General features: G+C 30.3%; 2 protein-coding genes across 4 annotated transcripts; both read left to right on the forward strand.

Moving 5' to 3' along the window:
- Window positions 1–1,637: 1,637 nt before the first annotated feature.
- Window positions 1,638–6,466, forward strand: LOC137808492 (protein MID1-COMPLEMENTING ACTIVITY 1). Of its 3 annotated transcripts, none has more exons than XM_068609631.1 (9): window positions 1,638–1,975; window positions 2,284–2,436; window positions 2,672–3,100; window positions 3,794–4,203; window positions 4,705–4,805; window positions 5,103–5,174; window positions 5,706–5,812; window positions 5,953–6,046; window positions 6,196–6,466. In XM_068609631.1, the coding sequence occupies exons 3-9, from the start codon at window positions 2,690–2,692 to the stop codon at window positions 6,246–6,248; spliced, it is 1,248 nt and encodes a 415-aa protein (XP_068465732.1). In that variant the 5' UTR covers window positions 1,638–1,975; window positions 2,284–2,436; window positions 2,672–2,689; the 3' UTR covers window positions 6,249–6,466. The 3 variants fall into 3 exon arrangements, with proteins under 3 accessions (XP_068465732.1, XP_068465731.1, XP_068465733.1); XM_068609632.1 differs by having other exon boundaries at window positions 1,746–1,975; window positions 2,329–2,436; XM_068609630.1 differs by having other exon boundaries at window positions 1,638–2,436.
- An 8,695-nt stretch (window positions 6,467–15,161) lies between these two features.
- LOC137808493 (SKP1-like protein 1A) lies at window positions 15,162–16,805 on the forward strand. The gene is made up of 2 exons (XM_068609633.1): window positions 15,162–15,541; window positions 16,424–16,805. Exons 1-2 carry the CDS (start codon window positions 15,248–15,250, stop codon window positions 16,595–16,597), a joined length of 468 nt encoding a protein of 155 aa, XP_068465734.1. The 5' UTR covers window positions 15,162–15,247; the 3' UTR covers window positions 16,598–16,805.
- Window positions 16,806–16,973: the final 168 nt, after the last annotated feature.

Consider the following 16,973-nt stretch of genomic DNA (forward strand, 5'->3'; position numbering starts at 1 on the left):
ACTCTAATTTCATAAAATTCTCATCTTTCTCAACTTAATATTCATTTAACATTTATAAACAATCCAAATAATTAAAAAGATAAAAAAAATAAAATTAACCTAAGCGAAAAGTAACGTACTCGAGAGATTTAGACAATTAAATTTGTGTGGGGCTGATAAACGGACACTCAAGAGGAAAAACATACATTTTAAGACTATAATAAATTAATATTTTACTTTTTAATTTAAAATATTATTATATTATTATAAGCATATGTTAAGCGCATGTCTTTTACTGTTTGCATTGTTAAAAATAAACTTTTCTCAATTTGTATTGGATACATACGACAATATTTATCTAATGTATCATTTTTCATTTATTTTTAATAAAAATTATAGGAAATATAAAAAAGTATTACATCGATAATAATTAAAAGCATTAAAAGAAAAAATGTGTAATGTGTGTGTGTTTGTTTTGTAATCTGTTAATAATAGTTGTAATGAGGATGTGAAGCGTGATTTGGCATAGGAAAAAGGAAAACCTACACGGTAAGGTGAGACATAAAGGCTCACGCAACAATATATTAATTTTATTTCTTTTTCAACATAATCCGTTATTAATATATTTTTATTCTTGTAGTTTTCTACAAATTTAATTTTAGCTTTTGTACTTTAAAAATTTATTAATTCTTAATAAATTTATCTTTTTTATTAATTTTGTAACACACACAAATCATTCCATTAAATTTAAATATAAAGAAGAACTAATATTTCATATTAGGTAAATTTAGTTTTATAATTTAATTTTGTGTTCAAAATAGTAATGTAAATAATAATGAAAATTGTTACTTTTGATAAATATACACTAAAATATACCAATTTACAACTGTAAAAATTGATTTTTTTTATGTAAAATTCAAAATTAATTTATTTTTTCATATAAAATTTATATTTCAAGTGAAAACATATTTTTCTTTTCAAATATAATTTGGTACATAATGTCAATATATAATTAGAGAGAGAAGTTGGTAGGTTGCATCTTAAGTTTTTTACAAGAAGAATGATATATGACAAACTTGCTCTACTATACAACCCTTAATTGATGATATAAAAATGGTATTTTTGTCATTTCATATAAAAAATTGAAATTTTAAGTAAAGAAAGAAGATTGTATACTGGAGCAAGGTTGTCAATGTATCATTTTTTTTTGTACAAAAAAAATGATATATGGTCAACTTGCTCCACTACAACTCTTAATTGATGATATAAAAAATGGTATTTTTGTCATTTCATAAAAAAATTTGAAATTTTAAGTAAAGAAAGAAGATTGTATAACAAGATTGTCAATGTATAATTTTTCTTTATACAATAATACTTTCAAACCAATTCTATCTAATTTACATTTAAAATTAACAATGTATAATATACAATTATATTATAATTCTTAATATTATTATTTGAATATTTTTATACTATTTAATTACAAATTTAATTTTTATTAATTATGTTTATTTATAAATTCATCACATTAACAGTTATTTATGATTCTTGGAGTTGTGAAAAGAACGGTTGTTTACTAGTTGGCGTCTGAAAGAAACTTTATTCATAAGTTTTGAAGGTCTCATAAAACAGAGAAAGTGGCCATGCTAGCGACTCTCACTCACGTACTTTGGTTCTACGTCGGTGTCAACAACCACCTCCTACGCCACTCCCAACACCGTCTTTGGATTACTTTCTAAGTTTTCTTTTCTGCCATGAATAACATCAAACAACCCCACTTACGTAACTGCTTTTCCATAGCACCACACACCCAACCGTAACCGTAAACGATAACGCAAAGAAAACAGAGAGACAGAAAGGTTTCTCAGGGGACGTTTCTGTTTTTTTTTTCCTTAGCGCAGAACCCAACAAAAGCTCTTCACGCAAACCAATGTTTGCCATTACTTGAAATCCATGTTCCTTCTTTTCCTCTGTTTTTTTCACGTTGTTCTGTAGCGTGAGTCTTTTGCTTTTTTTTTTCTTCTTCTTTCTTTTAGTTAATGTTTTTTGCTCTGTTTGTTTAAAGCTAAAGTGTCCGTTATGTTACGTTACGCATTGTGAGCATGAAGCTTTGAATATTCTAACAGGTTTCTTAACTGACAACCGAGATACTCTTTTTTTTTTCAAGCAAAAAAAGCGAGATTCAGTTTGGTGAATTGGGAGAAAATATCAGTTTAGTTCAATATTTTGAACTGGGTTTAGAGTTGAATCAGAGATTAGATTCATTGTCTCATTGACACTCTCCAAATTTGTTTGGTTACTCAGCTTTCCTTTTTCGGCTGCTTGAATTGCATTTGCCATGCGTTGCAGCGCCGAGATCTTTAAGGGCAATGCTGTTTCCGAGAAGTGAGAACACCATGCAGATGCAGAGCAAGATTGCAAAGACTTGAGATGTGAATGTAATTTGCATGATCAAAGGTAAAGAAATGACCTCTGGCATCTGAAGTTTGCAATGGTTTTCTTGGATAACCTTGGTACTACTTATTCTAGGTTTTACTAGATTTTTCCTGGTGTCTACAATGTTTTTCCCTTTTTGTAGAAAAACATTTACATTTTCTTGTTCCAATCTGCTGATGAAATCAAGGATTACGAGTGTTTTTTCTTGTTTTATGTTTGGAACTGTGTTGTGAGCTGATGTAGATGGACATTATAGGTTGTGTTGGGAGAGAGGATGGCATCTTCATGGGAATATTTTGGGGAGATTGCAAATGTGGCTCAGCTAACGGGCATAGACGCTGTAAGGTTGATTGGCATGATTGTGAAAGCTGCAAGTACAGCAAGGATGCACAAGAAGAACTGCAGGCAATTTGCTCAGCATCTGAAGTTGATTGGAAACTTGCTGGATCAGCTCAAGATCTCTGAGCTAAAGAAGTACCCTGAAACCCGGGAGCCTCTGGAGCAGCTAGAAGATGCCCTTAGACGGTCTTACATTTTGGTCAATAGTTGTCAAGATCGTAGCTATCTTTATTTGCTGGCCATGGGCTGGAACATTGTCTATCAATTCAGGAAGGCTCAAACTGAAATTGACAGATACTTGCACCTTGTTCCTCTCATTTCGCTAGTCGACAATAATCGAGTCAGGGTATCTGCTATTTGCCTTGTTGCCTTGTTCCATCCTTGTGCTTAACTGTCTTACTCAGTACTCAATACTCCATTGCAATTATCCTTTCAACATCTTAGTTGGTATTTTCAATCATGCTAAGGTTTATATTATCCTTTCAACATCTTAGTTGGTATTTTCAATCATGCTAAGGTTTATATTATCCTTTCAACATCTTAGTTGGTATTTTCAATCATGCTAAGGTTTATATAAGAAGTGAATTTTAAACGTAACTCAACCTCATAAACCGACTTATAAGTTGAGGTTTCTATTCATTTTATATATTATGAAATGCTCTAATTTCTAGTCGATGTAGATAGATAAACATCTTTGCCGTCTGGTTTGCCATTAATCTAATATTATTAGGGGAGATTTAAGTATGTCATTCTCTTGCGTTAGTTATCTCATCTAAAAGCATCTATATATAAAAGTCAGTGTCCGAAGTTCTAACTCATAATTCTATAAGAATTAGTGAAATCACATCTCCTTTCCTCATATTTGTGAGTATGTATGATAGTGTTGCACACAAGTTGCAGCATTTTGCTTTTGGATTAGAATTTGCAAATTTCTGAAACTTCCCAAAGACTGATATGCCTTTTATAGTAAATTTCATTATAAGTTCATAAATTTGGTCTGATAACTGTTAACCATCTCTTGCTTATTTGGAATATTCAGGACAGGCTTGAAGTTATTGAAAAGGATGAATGTGAGTATACATTAGACGATGAGGAGCAAGAGGTGCAGACTGTCATTTTGAAACCTGAGCCTGACAAAGGTGATGCTATGGTGCTGAAGAAAACTCTTTCCTGTTCTTATCCCAACTTTTCTTTCAACGAAGCTCTTAAAAAGGAAAATGAAAAGCTTCAAGTAGAGCTACAACATTCACAAGCAAATATGGATATATATCAGTATGAATTCATCCAACATTTATTAGACGTCACAGAAGTTGCAGCTCATTATCATTCCGAAAAAAATAACAAGACAGTAGAGTACAGTGGCAGCAGTTATTCTGATGCCAATGGTGGCAAACCTCATTCTTCTGATGAAAACATCCACAAAAAGAATGATACTCTTTCCTCATCAAGGTAATGTTATCACACTTGTCCAGATTTCATGTGTTATGGGTAAGCTCTTAGTAACTACTTGACCCAAACATTATAGTATAGTTAAATAAATTTTAAGCATTACACATCTGACCTCTAGAAAGACTCCATGTTTTCCCTTAACTGCTTCTCTGACCACCTTACACAAGCTAAGTATCTTGTAGTCCTGCATTCTCCAATCTTCTGTTGTTATGCTGTCAATCACAATAAAAAAATTATTAAATAGCTACTAAGCTTTTAGTTACTACTTTAGATTTTAAAATTGTTCAGAAACTAATTTATATACCAATAGTTTTTTAGTTTATAAATAAATATCTAATTTTTTCAAGTAACTAATTTGTTATATCTAAATTTTGTTTTTATTTAATGATTTTTTATTAGTGAATAATGACATTTTTAGAAAAAAATATTGTTGTTACCTTTTCTTATCACTAACTTGTATATGAATTGATCTGAACTCTTCATTTGTGTGGGTTCACTCAGATCATCAGTTTCAGAAAAGGATCTGCTATCAAGAGGAGGTTCATATAATCGGGAAGATTGGCATACTGATTTACTTGCTTGCTGTTCTGAACCTTGTCTTTGTATGTGCTTTCATTCTGTTAATTTCATTCTCTCTTTAGTCTAGTTAGAATAGTTTCTTCCTTCACCCCGGGGTTACTATAAGAGTATACTGTTTGTTCATTACACACCATATTCTACCAAAAACTTTAACATAATAGATTGGTGGATCTTTTTAACTTAGATATTGTTTAACTTGCTTATTTTTACACAATGTGAGTTAACTCACTTAAAGCAAACATGGGAGGAAATCTCGACATAACTATCCAATCCTTCTGTACTTCTCTTCTTAAGTAATAAGTGCATAATTTGATTTGCAGGTATAAAGACATGCTTCTGTCCTTGTGGAACACTGTCAAATATTGCTAGTGTTGCAACTAACAGGCCAATATGTAAGTGAGCTATAGTTCATTGTTTTGTGTTTTTTGCTGACAAAGCTATAATTTAATTAGATCAAACTGCTAATAAGGTCAAGACATTATGAGACATAGACTTTTGAGCTCCGAAAAATGTCCTTTTTGGTTGCCATGATCCTTCCCAAACCCTTACTGATAATAAAAATATTTTTTCATCAAATTAACTGAAGCAAGCCTTGTTTACACTTCCATATAGTTAAGACTGTGTTGGGGTATATATCTTGGATTTTATCAATAATGAAGTCTCACCTAATTATTCAGATAATATCTGCAGATATTGCCTAATTGATTTTTGTCATATTAGTTTAGTTTTATTTTATGTTAAATGAGAAAAACTTATAGTTTCTACTCTTTTTTTTGGGGGGTGGGGTAAGTTGAAACTAAGGTTTCTTTGAGGTTTTTTTTTTTTTTTTTTTTTTTTGCATTATTCTTATTATTATCCATTTGGCTCATTTTTCACACTACAAAATTGAGGTCTTCTATAATTTCAATTTGGTGGGTTTTCAGCTTCTGCAGAAGCATGTAACGAATTGATGGCATATTCATTAATTTTATCTTGCTGCTGCTACACTTGCTGCATAAGGAGTAAGCTTAGGAAGATGTTGAACATTAGGGTAATGCTTCCTTCCTTTTGGTGCTCACTTTTTTGTATCTTGCCTTTATAAGTAGTACTCAGATAAAGAAAATTAGGCATAGTTTTTTTGTTGTGTGATGAAACATAAATTCAAGTTCTGAGGGATAACAACTATGGCAGGGGGGCTATATTGATGATTTTCTTTCTCATTTAATGTGTTGCTGCTGTGCCCTTGTGCAAGAATGGAGAGAAGTTGAGATCCGTGGGGCTTCTGGTATGACTTCATGCAGCTTTTTTCAACATTTAAGGAGTTGAAATTGTCTTTCCTTTACTCTCAAAAACCCAATGAATTGGGTCCATTTCTATTTTACTGTGACACTTTATAGCAGTAGTAAAATGTGTTCTTGCTAAACCATTTTGCAGGTTCTGAGAAGACTAACACAAAGCCTCCACCCTCACAATACATGGAATCTTAAGTAACAGCATGAGATTAACATTTGACATTGACATTTTTGTTGTTCATGGTTGAACACAATATACATTTTAGAAGCAATTTGGCTGTTAGAAATGTCCCAAGAAGCCAGGGTTTATGTACATAGCATCAACAATGTAAGTAGTTTTCTGTTTTATGTACCCAAAAGAAAAAAAAATTATCCTTAATTTTAGCTGATGGTGCATCATAATTTTTTCACTATTTAAATAGCCTTAATTGTTAATTTTATCACTTAATTATTATTATTTCATGAATTTATTATATTTTTTTTTGTATATTTTATTATTAAATTTGTAAATTTTTACATATTTTACTGATTCATTAAATTTATGAGAGTAATCACATGTTAAGAAAAAAGTTTAAAAAAAACAATTTTATTATAATTTCAAAACAGTGTTCATTTTAGTTTGTTTTATTTCCTTTCATATTTTTTTTTCTGCATGACATATCATCTTTCTATTAGAAATTGAATTCAGGGTATGTAAAAATTTGAAAGTTTAATGGTAAAGTATATAAAAAAAACTTGAAGTTAAATCACGAAATATGATAATTAAGTGATAAAAATTATAGTGAAGTTTTTGGATATTTTTTTCAAATGGGTACTCACAAATAGAAAAGATAAATATTTTTTTAATAAGGTCTGGTAGAAATATTTGTACACATTGGAATTAAATGCTTAAAAAATCCTTTAAACCAGTGGACTTGATAATAAAATTAGTTAATGTATTTATCTTCCATGCTTAATGAAGTGCAAGATTAAAACCATTTATTGTGAACTGTGAAATTTGTTAGGGTATTTTAAAATAATTAAGATGCTATCATGTTTTTTTACACATTTTAAATACTTATTTTGTTTTTAATTATATTTTAAAACCACAAAAGAAAAAATATAAATGATTCATCTACTAAAAAAAAATGATTACGCACTTCAACTACTTTACACTACATATGCGTTAATTATTTTTTTTCTTTTTTATATTATATTATATATATATATATATTTATATCAAAATATAAAAAAATACAAATAATATATTTAAATAAATTTACGAATTGATATTTTAAAAACACGTGGACCATGTATCTCGTAGTACAGTAAAAATTCTTTTATCAAAATATTTTTCTACAATTTTTTTTATCCAAGTGTTTGGATTGAGATAGAAATTTGTGGAAATTGAAGAGAGTAAATTAAAGAGACGTTTGAGATTGTTTGGATTAAAGATAATATAATGAATTTTGTTAGAATGATTTATTAAAATTTGCCTGTAATAATTAATAGCGAATTTATAAATTATTTTAAATGTATAAAATTTAAGTTTACAAATTTATTATTGTTATTAAAAAATATTTTAATAATAATCAACTTATTAATATTATTTTTATTTTAATTTTATATTTATCTTAATATAATTATATTAAGTTAATTAATTTTTAAAAATATTGTAGTAAATTTAGCTTTGTTTTCTTTGTCTTTTATTCATCATCCATTAACTAATATAGAAGATAAAATTAGTCTGACAATTTAAATATTTATCTTATATTCATCAGATAAAAACTTGTTAAAAAATGAACATATTAAATATATATAAATTTTATTTTCTAAGTATGCATAATAATTATAAAAAGTGATTGTTTTATTTTAAGTTATTTCTGAAAAAACAACTCTACATACAATATCCCATGCAACCTTTTAATTATCATTTGGAAAATTTATTTTCTCTTAAATCAAGCACTTTTCTAATCTTAAAATAAACAAATATTTTTTATGTCTTTTAAATAAATTTTTTTATATATTTTAATCAAGTAACATACACTTATTTGGGATATTGTAATTATTGTTATTCACTGAATTTTCACATATAGTAAAAATTAAAAAATTAAATACAGAATCTCAGTTATATGTTTTTTAAAAAAATATAAAAAATTAATTTGCAACATAAATAATATTTAAATAAAATAAAACAGTAAACTGCACAAAATATTTTTATCAAAATCAATCAGTCAAAAGATTTCTCAGAGTCTCTGTATGGTGTCGTGTGTAGCATTCTCTTTGTGGTGCACTGTAACATTGATTAATTATTTTTAGTGGTGCAGACCAATATCATTCATGCAATTTCACAGTGGACAACCCAATATCATTTCATGCAGCTTCACAGTGGTGCAGAGCAATAACATTTCATGCATTATTGTAAAGGTATTAACATAAAACATTTTTATCCTAAAAAAAATCAATTCTAATCTAAAAACAGTGAATGCATTACTTCTTATGTCTTCTTCGTCCTTAACAAAACAAAAAAACTTCATTATCACTATCACCACAACATATTTCTTACAAGACCCTTATTTATCAGAATACGAACCCTCAAAATAATGAATGAAATGACATTACTACTTGTGGTTGAAAGCTTTTGAAGCAAAAAGAAATTAAACCATTTTCTAGAGTTCCTGGGGTGCACTGTAGCATTGATTCCTTCTTTACAATGGTACAAACCAATATCATTTCACGCACTGTTGTAAATATATTAACATTAAACACTCCTATCCTACTAAAAATAAATTATAATACAAAAACAGTGAATGCATTACCTCTTATGTTTTATTTGTTCGTTATCAACACAACAAAAAACTTTAGTATCATTATCACTCACGACACAACTCATATTTCTTAGAATATAAACCCTCAAATGAATTAATAAAATCACACTACTACTCACGGCTGGAAGCTTTTGAAGAAAAAAAAAATAGTAACAAGATTCCTCAGAGTCTTTGTGTGGTGCAGTGTGTAGCATAATCTTTGTGGTGCACTGTAACATTGATTCCTTCTTCACAGTGGTGCAAACTAATATCATTTCATGTAGTTTCACAGTAGTGCAGACCAATATCATTTCATGTAACTTTTTCAAAGTGGTGCATACCAATATCATAAATATTAATATAAAACACTTTTATCTTACAAAAACTCAATTCTAATCCAAAAACAGTGAATGCATTACGTCTTATGTCTTCTTTATTCGTCCTCAACATAATAAAAATTTCACTATCATTATAACTCACGACACAACTCTCACAAGATTCCCATTTCTCATAATACAAACACTCGAATGAATGAAATCAAAGTACTACTCACGACTAGAAGCTTTTGAAGAAAAAAAATCAAACCAGTCAAAAGATTCCTCAGAGTTTCTCGGTGTGGTACATTGTGTAGCATAGTCTTTGTGGTGCACTGTAGCATTGATTCTTTTTTCACAATGATTCAGACCAATATCATTTCATGCAGTTTCACAGTGGTACAAACCAATATCATTTCATGCAGCTTCACAATGGTGCAGACCAATATCATTTCATGAAGTTTCACAGTGGTACAAACCAATATCATTTCATGCAGCTTCACAGTGGTGCAGACCAATAACATTTCATGCATTATTGCAAAGGTATTAACATAAACATTTTTATCCTACAGAAAATCAATTCTAATCCAAAAACAGTAAATGCATTACCTCTTATGTTTTCTTTGTTCGTCCTTAACAAAATAAAAAACTTCACTATCACTATCACCACAACATATTTCTTACAATACCCTTATTTATCAGAATACGAACACTAAAAAAAATGAATGAAATCACACTACTACTCATGGTTGAAAGCTTTTGAAGCAAAAAAAAAATTAAACCAGTCAAAAGATTCTTCAGAGTGTGGTGTAATATGTAGCATAGTCCCCGTGGTGCACTGTAGCATTGATTCCTTCTTTACAATGGTACAAACCAATATCATTTCATGCACTGTTGCAAAGATATTAACATTAAACACTCATATCCTACAAAAATTAAATTCTAATACAAAAAGCAGTGAATGCATTACCTATTATGTTTTATTTTGTTCGTTCTCAACCCAACAAAAAATTTTACTATCATTATCACTCACGACACAACCCTCACAAGACTCATATTTCTTAGAATATAAACACTCAAATGAATTAATAAAATCACACTACTACTCACTGCTGTAAGCTTTTGAAGAAAAAAAAATAGTAACAAGATTCCTCAGAGTTTGTACGGGTTAGACTTGAATTTGTACGAGTTAGTTTTGAATTTATACGGGTTGTACGGGTTTTTAGTGGTAGATTTGTTTGTCTCTCTTGGTTTGGGAGACCAGAGAAATTGTTTCATATTTTTTTTATGTATGTATAAGGGTTGAACCACCCCTTAAGTGGTTCCTGTTATTCAATCCTTTATGCTGATAAAAAAAAAAGATTTCTCAGAATCTTTGTGTGGTGCAGTGTGTAGCATAATCTCTGTGGTGCACTGTAGCATTGATTCTTTCTTCACAGTAGTGCAACTAATATCATTTCATGTAGTTTCACAGTAGTGCAGACCAATATCATTTCATGCAACTTCAAAGTGGTGCGTACCAATATCATAGATATTAATATAAAACACTTTTATCTTACATAAACTCAATTCTAATCCAAGAACCGTGAGTGCATTACGTCTTATGTCTTCTTTATTCGTCCTCAACACAATAAAAATTTCACTATCATTATAACTCACGACACAACTCTCACAAGTGATGGAGATCAAACTCAAGAGGACATGGAGGCCAATCTCACAAGTGATGGAGATCAAACTCAAGAGGACATGGAGGCCAATCAACAAGATCAAGAAGAGGTAGAGACACAAATGGAGGACGTCAGTTTGGGATTTGGTACTACTTTTTGGTGAGTTCTTGTCTTAGAACAATGATCCAACTCTAAGAAAAGTGCCTCAATAATGTCCAGCTCAAGGTGATTCCTAAGAATGTCAAGAATCATTTTCTATATGGCTAGTGGAATCACATTAACAAGATTCCCATTTCTCATAATACGAACACTCTTGAATGAATGAAATCACACTACTCACGACTAGAAGCAAAAAATCAAACTAGTAAAAAGATTCCTCAGAGTTTCTCGGTGTGGTACATTCTGTAGTATAGTCTTTGTGGTGCACTGTAGCATTGATTCTTTTTTCACAGTGGTTCAGACCAATATCATTTCATGCAGTTTCACAGTGGTACAAACCAATATCATTTCATGCAGCTTCACAGTGGTGCAGACCAATAACATTTCATGCATTATTGCAAAGGTATTAACATAAAACATTTTTATGCTACAGAAAATCAATTCTAATCCAAAAACAGTGAATGCATTACCTCTTATGTTTTTCTTTGTTCGTCCTTAACAAAACAAAAAACTTCACTATCACTATCACCACAACATATTTCTTACAATACCCTTATTTATCAGAATACGAACACTCAAAAGAATGAATGAAATCGCACTACTACTTATGGTTGAAGCTTTTGAAGCAAAAAAATAATTAAACCAGTCAAAAGATTTTTCAGAGTCCCTGTGTGGTGTAATATGTAGCATAGTCCCCGTGGTGCACTGTAGCATTGATTCCTTCTTTACAATGGTACAAACCAATATCATTTCATGCACTGTTGCAAAGATATTAACATTAAACACTCATATCCTACAAAAATTAAATTCTAATACAAAAAACAGTGAATGCATTACCTCTTATGTTTTATTTTGTTCGTTCTCAACACAACAAAAAACTTTACTATCATTATCACTCACGACACAACTCTCACAAGACTCATATTTCTTAGAATATAAGCACTCAAATGAATTAATAAAATCACACTACTACTCACGACTGGAAGCTTTTGAAGACAAAAAAATAGTAACAAGATTCCTCAGAGTTTGTACGGGTTAAACTTGAATTTGTACGGGTTAGTTTTGAATTTGTACGGGTTGTACGGGTTTTTAGTGGTAGATTTGTTTGTCTCTCTATTTGTTGGTCTGAGAAATTGTTTCATGTTATTCAATCATTTTTGCTGATAAAAAAAAAAAAGATTCCTTAGAGTCTTTGTGTGGTGCAGTGTGTAGCATAATCTCTGGTGCACTGTAACATTGATTTCTTCTTCACAGTGGTGCAAACTAATATCATTTCATGTAGTTTCACAGTAGTGCAGACCAATATCATTTTATGCAACTTGGTGCATACCAATATCATAGATATTAATATAAAACACTTTTATCTTACATAAACTCAATTATAATCCAAAAACAGTGAATGCATTACGTCTTATGTCTTCCTTATTCGTCCTCAACACAATAAAAATTTCACTATCATTATAACTCACGACACAACTCTCACAAGATTCTCATTTCTCATAATACGAAATGAATGAATGAAATCAGAGTACTACTCACGACTAGAAGCTTTTGAAGAAAAAAAATCAAACCAGTCAAAAGATTCCTCAGAGTTTCTCGGTGTGGTACAGCGTGTAGTATAGTCTTTGTGGTGCACTGTGGCATTGATTATTTTTCCACAGTGGTTCAGACCAATATCATTTCATGCAGTTTCACAGTGGTGCAAACCAATATCATTGTTGCAAAGGTATTAACACAAAACACTTTTATTCTACGTGTACATCTTTCCTAATTTTTGCATGTAACTTGCTCCCCTATCTTCACCCCTACCTCCAAACATGTTGATCCAAACAAGGGATGCTTCCATTAGCCCATCTATGTTGTCACTCCATTAACCACGATCAATAGGTGAACATGTTACAAACAAAAATTTTAAGGCAAATTCTTACATCATCTTATAAATTATGACTTTCACCTATTGTTTTTATATTTATAAAATTATTATTTATTCTTAAACTAAAAATTTGGAGTTCAAAAAAGTACATTTTAAAAATTAATTTTAGCATATATTTTTATATCTTGAAATGAAATTTTAATTGAAAAATCAAAATCTCATGTAAAAAGTAATTTTAAAATACAAAAAAATATATTTTGAAAAAAATTTAAGAATCAAAATTCAGAAATATAATTAAAAAAAATTAAAATATAAAAAGTGTTCTAAACTCCAATCCGTATTTAAAAAAATAAAATTCAGAATATATTTTAATTTGTAAATTTTTTATTTAATAATGTTTTTATCATTTCACATTAAAATATGGTACAGAAGTAATTGCCAAAATGTAAATAAGTACTCACATTATTTGAAAGGAAAATTGAGATTTAGTTTAGAGAAAATATTACAAGCAGAAAAAGATTGTAATTAAAAGATAAAGTTAGAAGGAAGACGAACTAAAGAACATGAAGAAAAAGTTTTAAATACATTTAATATTTTTTATTTAAAGTGAAATATTATTTTTCTTACATACTAATATAGTAACCCGTGGAAGGAAATAGATTAGGATTAACAATGTATGATGCATTTATTATATAAAAAAATTAATGATTTTAATATTAAAGTTTAAATGATTTTATAAAATTATATTATATGATTTGGTTTATTCATATTATATATTAAACATATAAAGTATAATTTAAGATATATATATTATCAATCAAACAAATAAAGTATAATTTAATATATATATATATTATCAATCAAACAAATAAAGTATAATTTAAGATATAATTTAAACTATATATTGATAATGATATATATTGATAATAATAGTTTAATAAAGATAATAATGATATATATATATATATATATATATATTAAAGATTGTGATTTTAATGTATTTCTAGAAAATCTTATTAAATGTGAATAATTTTCTCTATACTAATTTACTTATTTCTATGTTTGTTATAGTCAATGCTTTTTTTAAATATATTCGCGGCACCTTTTTATTTGTAACTGATTTTATTTTTTAAAATATATTATCTATACCATTTTTTACAATAATATTCGCTTATAACTTCACATAATAACTTATACAAATTTAATACGAATGTAATATTTGTTTTAATATATAAAATTATTTTATTCTTAGGGAGATGAGACCTAGAAAACTATTGAAGTCTTTTCTTCTTTCGGTCGGTCAGGTTGTTGGGTGATGAACTGGGGTTCTTCTCGTCCTCCTGCTTCTCCTTCGGCACTCGGTCTCCGGTGAACACCAGATGGTGGGTACCTGCTAAGGTACTCCAACGCTCAAGTCAGTAAAGCGAGTGATCAACACTCGGTAGGTGAACAGTAATAAATGACGTACCTTTCTCCTTCTTTGGGATGTGTGTTATTTATATTATTCTAATGGACCTACCTTGTTGGGCTGGTTTATTGGAGTGGATCTTGCTTAGGGTTGTATTGCCTAATTCTTAATAACGAATTAGCTTCACTGACCTTGGTTTGAGCGTTAACGGTAGTATGGGTCGGTAGGCCGACCGTGGTGATTCTACTCGTCTCGGCCAAGCTTGGCTTCATCTAAGTCTCCTAAGTCTCGGTCGCCTCGACCGAGACTCCCAGGACACGGCCAAAACTCTCGGAACTCGGTCAGATTCCCCTGATATCGGTCAAGTAGACAGGTCTCGGACAGCCAAGTGGATCTCGAACAGGGAGTCTACGTGTTGGTCTCGCCCATACCGGTACATATTTGATTTTTAACATAGTCTATATCTAATTAAAATTATTTTTGAATTAAATTACTTTTTATTCTTTAAACTTTAAATATGTAAATTCATGTAAATATATAATATGAAGAAACCAAATCATATAATATAATTATATATATATATATATATATATATATATAAAACTATTATTATCAATCAAACAAATAAAGTATAATTTAAGATATATATTATTATCAATATATCTTATCAAAATAAATCAATTATTGATTGTAAAAGAAAGTTAAATGCATTTCAAAAAATAACTTTTCACATAAAATAATTTCATAATTTGAAATTTAAATTTAAAATGTTGAAGAAAATAAAAATTAGTAAAATGAAAAATCCCGTTTAACCAATGAATGATTGTAACGAAGCGGTGCGACTCAACTACGTTTGGGGTGGGGCCCACAGAACAGCGCCATAAATAGAGGACACACCACACGTTTGTTCTCACCAATAGCGTTTCGCTTCAGAAATAGAATAGCACGGAACAGAGAGAAAAAGGGGTTAGGGTTAGGGATTTGTGAATGGCATCGACAAAGAAGATCACGCTCAAGAGTTCCGATGGTGAGGCCTTCGAAGTGGATGAGATTGTCGCTCTCGAGTCGCAGACGATAAAGCATATGATAGAGGACGATTGCGCCGACAGTGGGATCCCTCTTCCCAACGTCACAAGCAAGATTCTCGCCAAGGTCATCGAGTACTGCAAGAAGCACGTTGAGGCCAATAGCGCCGATGAAAAGCCTACCGAGGATGAACTCAAGGCCTGGGATGCTGAATTTGTCAAGGTTGATCAGGCCACGCTCTTCGATCTCATTCTGGTTCGTTTTCTTGATATCACTTTTCCGTCTTTTCTTTTTGTTCTTGGTTTTGGTGTGCCGTTAGGCCTTTTGCGATTGAGGATTTCGGCTTTTGTTTGGTTTTGTGAGTTTTCTTTATTGATTTGTTGTGTTTTTACTTCACGGTGTCGATTCGCATTCTGTATAATTTTTTACTTCAATTTTGGCTTTGTCTGTTTTCTATATTGTTGTTTGTTTATTAATACAAACAGGGTTTTAAACGGGATTTGCAGTTGCTTTAATATTTTTGGGAAATTGTTTGCCGCATTGTTTGAGACTAACGAACAAAACCCTGGTTATGATGTTTGAGATGTCAAGTTATGATGTTGTGGCTTCAGATTTTAATTTACGAGTTGTTCAGCTTCTTTAGGATTAATTATGGCATCCGATCTATGTTCTGTTCTGGAGCTTGATCATTTTGTCCTTGAAAAGGTATCTTAATATGGATTAAGGGAGGAGCAGAGTATATACCTGGGCATCTCCAATTCAGGGGTTATGGCCAAAGTCTTAAAGCTTAAGATATTGTGTTATAAGAAATCCCCCCCAGAGGATACTTATTTTATAAGAATGTAATAATTTGTGAATGATTTAACTTTTATTATCTTTGTAACATATCATGACAACCTTATAAGTAATGTTTGCATGGAATGAAGAGTTATTGTAAATATTTTGTAGTAAAATAACAATAATGGCAGAGCTATTAATATTGACTTTAACACATTAGATGATGTACTTGATCCATGATATATTAATATTGACATCGTTGTAGACGTTTGTCTTTCTGTATGTATCTGCATGTTATTGTCTGTAATTTACTTTGTTTATTCGTTATGGTACTGTGTTATTTATTGGTTTTTGTTACAGGCTGCAAACTACTTGAACATCAAGAACCTTTTGGATCTTACTTGCCAGACTGTAGCAGACATGATAAAGGGGAAGACTCCTGAGGAAATTCGCAAGACTTTTAACATTAAGAATGACTTCACCCCCGAGGAAGAAGAGGAAGTTCGTCGGGAAAACCAATGGGCGTTTGAATGAGTTACTTTGAAATGGCAATGAAGACAGTGGGTGGGATTAAGTCATAGTTGCTAGTTATGATGTTACTATTTTGTATTATGTTTGATATGTTGGCGTAAAAGACATTTTCTTTGTTGAACCTCGTGGGCAATCTTGAAATTTGTAAGTAATAGTTGAATTTGGTAATGCTTTTGAGTCTCTAGTATATGGAGTTTGATTCATTGTCAAACTTTGTGTGCCTCTTTACTGCTTTCATTGATGTTTAGTAAATAATAGGTTCCTTCTCAAGTTTTTGTTCGTTTGATTGATATTTTTTTAAATTCCCTGAAACGCTAGAATGTTAGCCTGTGAAAATTGATCCCCTCTATCTTTATTTAAAAATGCTCTTTAGGTAAAT

The sequence above is a fragment of the Phaseolus vulgaris genome, chromosome 3, assembly GCF_000499845.2.
Source record: "Phaseolus vulgaris cultivar G19833 chromosome 3, P. vulgaris v2.0, whole genome shotgun sequence".
NCBI lineage: Eukaryota > Viridiplantae > Streptophyta > Magnoliopsida > Fabales > Fabaceae > Phaseolus > Phaseolus vulgaris.